This window comes from Myotis davidii, unplaced genomic scaffold (genome assembly GCF_000327345.1).
Source record: "Myotis davidii unplaced genomic scaffold, ASM32734v1 scaffold796, whole genome shotgun sequence".
Classification (NCBI taxonomy): Eukaryota; Metazoa; Chordata; class Mammalia; order Chiroptera; family Vespertilionidae; genus Myotis; species Myotis davidii.
In genome coordinates, this window is record NW_006287809.1 from 148759 (window position 1) to 152169 (window position 3411).

General features: G+C 50.7%; 1 protein-coding gene across 1 annotated transcript in view; it reads left to right on the forward strand.

The window, feature by feature from the left end:
• The window catches only part of PPP1R13L (protein phosphatase 1 regulatory subunit 13 like), a 9527-nt gene that overhangs the window by 2552 nt on the left and 3564 nt on the right, over nucleotides 1-3411 (forward strand). Inside the window, exons 5-6 of the mRNA XM_015561193.1 lie at nucleotides 433-887; nucleotides 3305-3405. Of these exons, the coding sequence (XP_015416679.1) occupies nucleotides 433-887; nucleotides 3305-3405 (556 nt within the window). The remainder of the gene's footprint in view (nucleotides 1-432; nucleotides 888-3304; nucleotides 3406-3411) is intronic.

The following is a 3411-nucleotide window of genomic DNA, read 5'->3' on the forward strand; positions in this document are numbered from 1 at the left end:
TGTTTTCTCCTGACATGCTAGATAGAAGAAGAAATACTTAGATGCTTAGAACTTCACGTCTATCGTGATGGTAGGAGTACGGAGTCAGATAGAACTGAGGTCACAACCCAATTTTTTTTGTCACTGGGCGACTGATTTGCCGTCTCTGAGACTGAGTTTCCCTTCTGTGATAAGGAGGTGATAGACATGTCTACCTCACAGGATGGTGAGGTGAGAGTTCAGCAAGGCAGGCATGTACAGCACCAGCTACATGCTAAGTGCTTGATAAAGGGGAAATGGCATGACAGCCCAGGGAACAGGCAGCCCAGAGATCAAGGAACTGCCCTGAGGCCACACAGCAGATCGGGTGCTGCTTGCAGGTTTTGGGGGTTGTGGGGAGGGAGTCTTGGGGGCCTCCTGAGAACCCCTCTGATTTGCCCCCGTTCCTTCTAGGCGCCCCCAAAGCCCCTGCAGAGCTGGAGCCTGAACCAGAGCTGGAGGGGCTGCTGGCACCAGTGCTGGAGGCTGGCGACGCAGATGAAGGCACTGTCACTCGGCCCCTCAGCCCCACGCGGCTGCAGCCAGCGCTGCCACCAGAGGCACAGTCGGTGCCCGAGCTGGAGGAGGTGGCACGGGTGCTGGCGGAGATTCCTCGTCCCCTCAAACGAAGGGGTTCCATGGAACAGAGCCCTGCCGTAGCCCTGCCCCCCACCCACAAGAAGCAGTACCAGCAGATCATCAGCCGCCTCTTCCATCGTCATGGTGGGCCCGGGGCGCCTGAGCCCGAGCTGTCCTCCATCTCTGAGGGACCTGAGGCCAGGGCGGGACCCCCGGCTCCTGCCCCACCAGCTCCCATACCACCCCCGGCCCCGCCCCAGAGCAGCCCACCAGAGCAGCTGCAGAGCATGGTGAGTAATACAGGAGGAAAATGAGGTATATTAGCACCTGCGAGGTGCCCCTTCCCCTTTAGAACAGACCTTGGGAATTGCGCCCATCACGTCTGCCGCATCCCATTGGCTAGGAACCCAGCTACAAGGGAGGCTGGGAAATGTAGTTTTTAATCTAGTGTGCCCGTGTTCAAAAGAAAGGAAGAACACATGGAGCAACAACCAAATGTCCTGGCCACCCAGACTCCCTGTTCCTCTCCAATACACCCCGCCCACGCCAGGGCATCCTCCAGGAATCCTGGAGTTTTGTTTGTGGTGGGGTTTTTTTAATTGATTTTAGAGAGAAACATTGATTTGTTGTTCCACCTATTAATGCATTCCTTGGTTGATTCTTTTTTTTTTAAAGAGGCCTGTCAAGTTTGTTTGTTTATTATTGTTAAGATATTTTTATTGATTTCAGAGAGGAAGGGAAAGGGAGAGAGAAATAGAAACATCAATGATGAGAGAGAATCATTGATTGGCTGCTTCCTGCACACCCCCTACTGGGGATCGAGCCCCCAACCCAGGCATATGCCCTTGACTGGAATCGAACCTGGGAACTTTCACGGGCTGACGCTCTATCCTCTGAGCCGAACCGGCTAGGGCCTTGGTTGATTCTGATATGTTCCCTGACCATCAATTGAACCTGAAACCATGGCATATTGGGATGGCACTCTACCTGGCCAGGGCTAGGAATTGTGGAGTCTTCTAACCTGGGAATGACCGTGTCTTGGCAGACAGAGGTTTTATTCTGGGCCTTGAAAAGCCTGTCTGAAGCAAGGCACTTTATCACACGGGCTGTGTGTCTGCCTTCGCTCCTCTTATACCTCAGCAAGCCCATGACTAGAAATGGCCCAGCCAGCCCTGACTCAAAATGGCTTCTTAGTTCAAGCCCATGGAGTCCTCTCAACTCTACTGGGAGCTTCTTCCATTCAGATTTCCAAGAGCAAGTCCCTGGTTTCTGAGGCTGTGGCTGTTGTGGTTAAGTGTCAAATACCGGCTCCACAGCACTAACCCGCTGTGCAACCTTAGGCAAGACACGTAGCCTCTCTGGGCTTCAGTCTTCTCTTCTGTAAAATGGGGATGAGAATAATCAGGGTTGCTATGAGGATAAAATATATTAACATATTGCTTAGAAGAGTGCCTGGCACTTGCCTGTTAACTTCTATTACTGCTATTATTTGGCCAGGGGATGGCCTCCTGCTGATCTTGTCTAGTCTTTGCATCTTGGCTGGGATTGGGGGGTGTGGTCACGTAAAACAGTCCTGATCGCTCAGTGTGGGGAGATGGAGGGGCACAATTCCCCAAGAAGTGGGGGCACCTCAAAATGCCTTCTCCCAGGCCCTCCTGAGTGTGGAGCCAAGAACTGTTCAGGCTTAGGATCTTAACATCATGAATGTATGATGGCCCAGTTGCCTCATTGTAGAATCACAAAATCCTGGCCACAGAGAAACTTGAAGACTCACAGAATTCAGTAATTCAGTCCTGGAATCACAGTCACAATTCCAGACTCTTAGAGCATTGAAGGTTTGAAGAATGGGATTTCAGAATTAACAAGTAACACAGACCCTGTTCGTTACTGATTTTCCCTTGTTATTAAATGTATTGGAGTGACGCAGGTTAACAGAATTATACAGGTTTCAGGTGCATAGTTGCTGATTCTTTTTTTAAAAATTGATTTTAGAGGGAGAAAGGGAGGGAGGAAAAAGAGGGAGAGAGAGAGAGAGAGATAAAAAAAATTAACGTGAGAGAGAAACACTGGTAAGTTGCCTCCCATAAGTGCCCCCCATGGGGGACCAAACCCACAACCTGGATGTGTGCCCTGACCAGGAATCAAACCTGAGGTGTATTGGATGGCTGCTCCAACCAACTGAGCCATGTGGGCCAGGGCTAATTTCTGATTCTTAAAGTCCCTAAACCTGAAAATTAAAAGACTTGTCATTTTGAATCATAAAGTCACAGATTAGTGCACTAATATGTTGTTATACAGGTTTATATTTTAAATGAATATTTCTACCAGAAAGGAATACCCAAACACCACTGAAACTTAAGGAAATCGATAAGACTAAAGAGGCCAAAATCCGTGTCAGGCCCGCGTGGCTCAGTAGTTGAGCATCAACTGATGAACCAGGGGGTCACGGGTGGATTCTGGGCAGGGCACATGCCTAGGTTCCTGGCTCCATCCTCAATGGGGGGCGTGCAGGAGGCAGCTGATGGATGATTCTCATCATTGATGTTTCTATCTCTCTCCCTCTCCCTTCCTCTCTGAAATCAATAAAAATATATTTTTTTTAAAAAGAGGCCCAAGTCGCAGCACTCAGAGAGAACCCTGACTTAGGTTTTGAGCATTTCCTTCCCAATCTTTGGAGGTCACTGAAGCCCCCCACTCTGTCGCCCAGGAGATGCGCTCGGTGCTGCGGAAGGCGGGCTCTCCGCGCAAGGCCCGCCGCGCGCGTCTCAACCCGCTGGTGCTGCTGCTGGACGCGGCGCTGACCGGGGAGCTGGA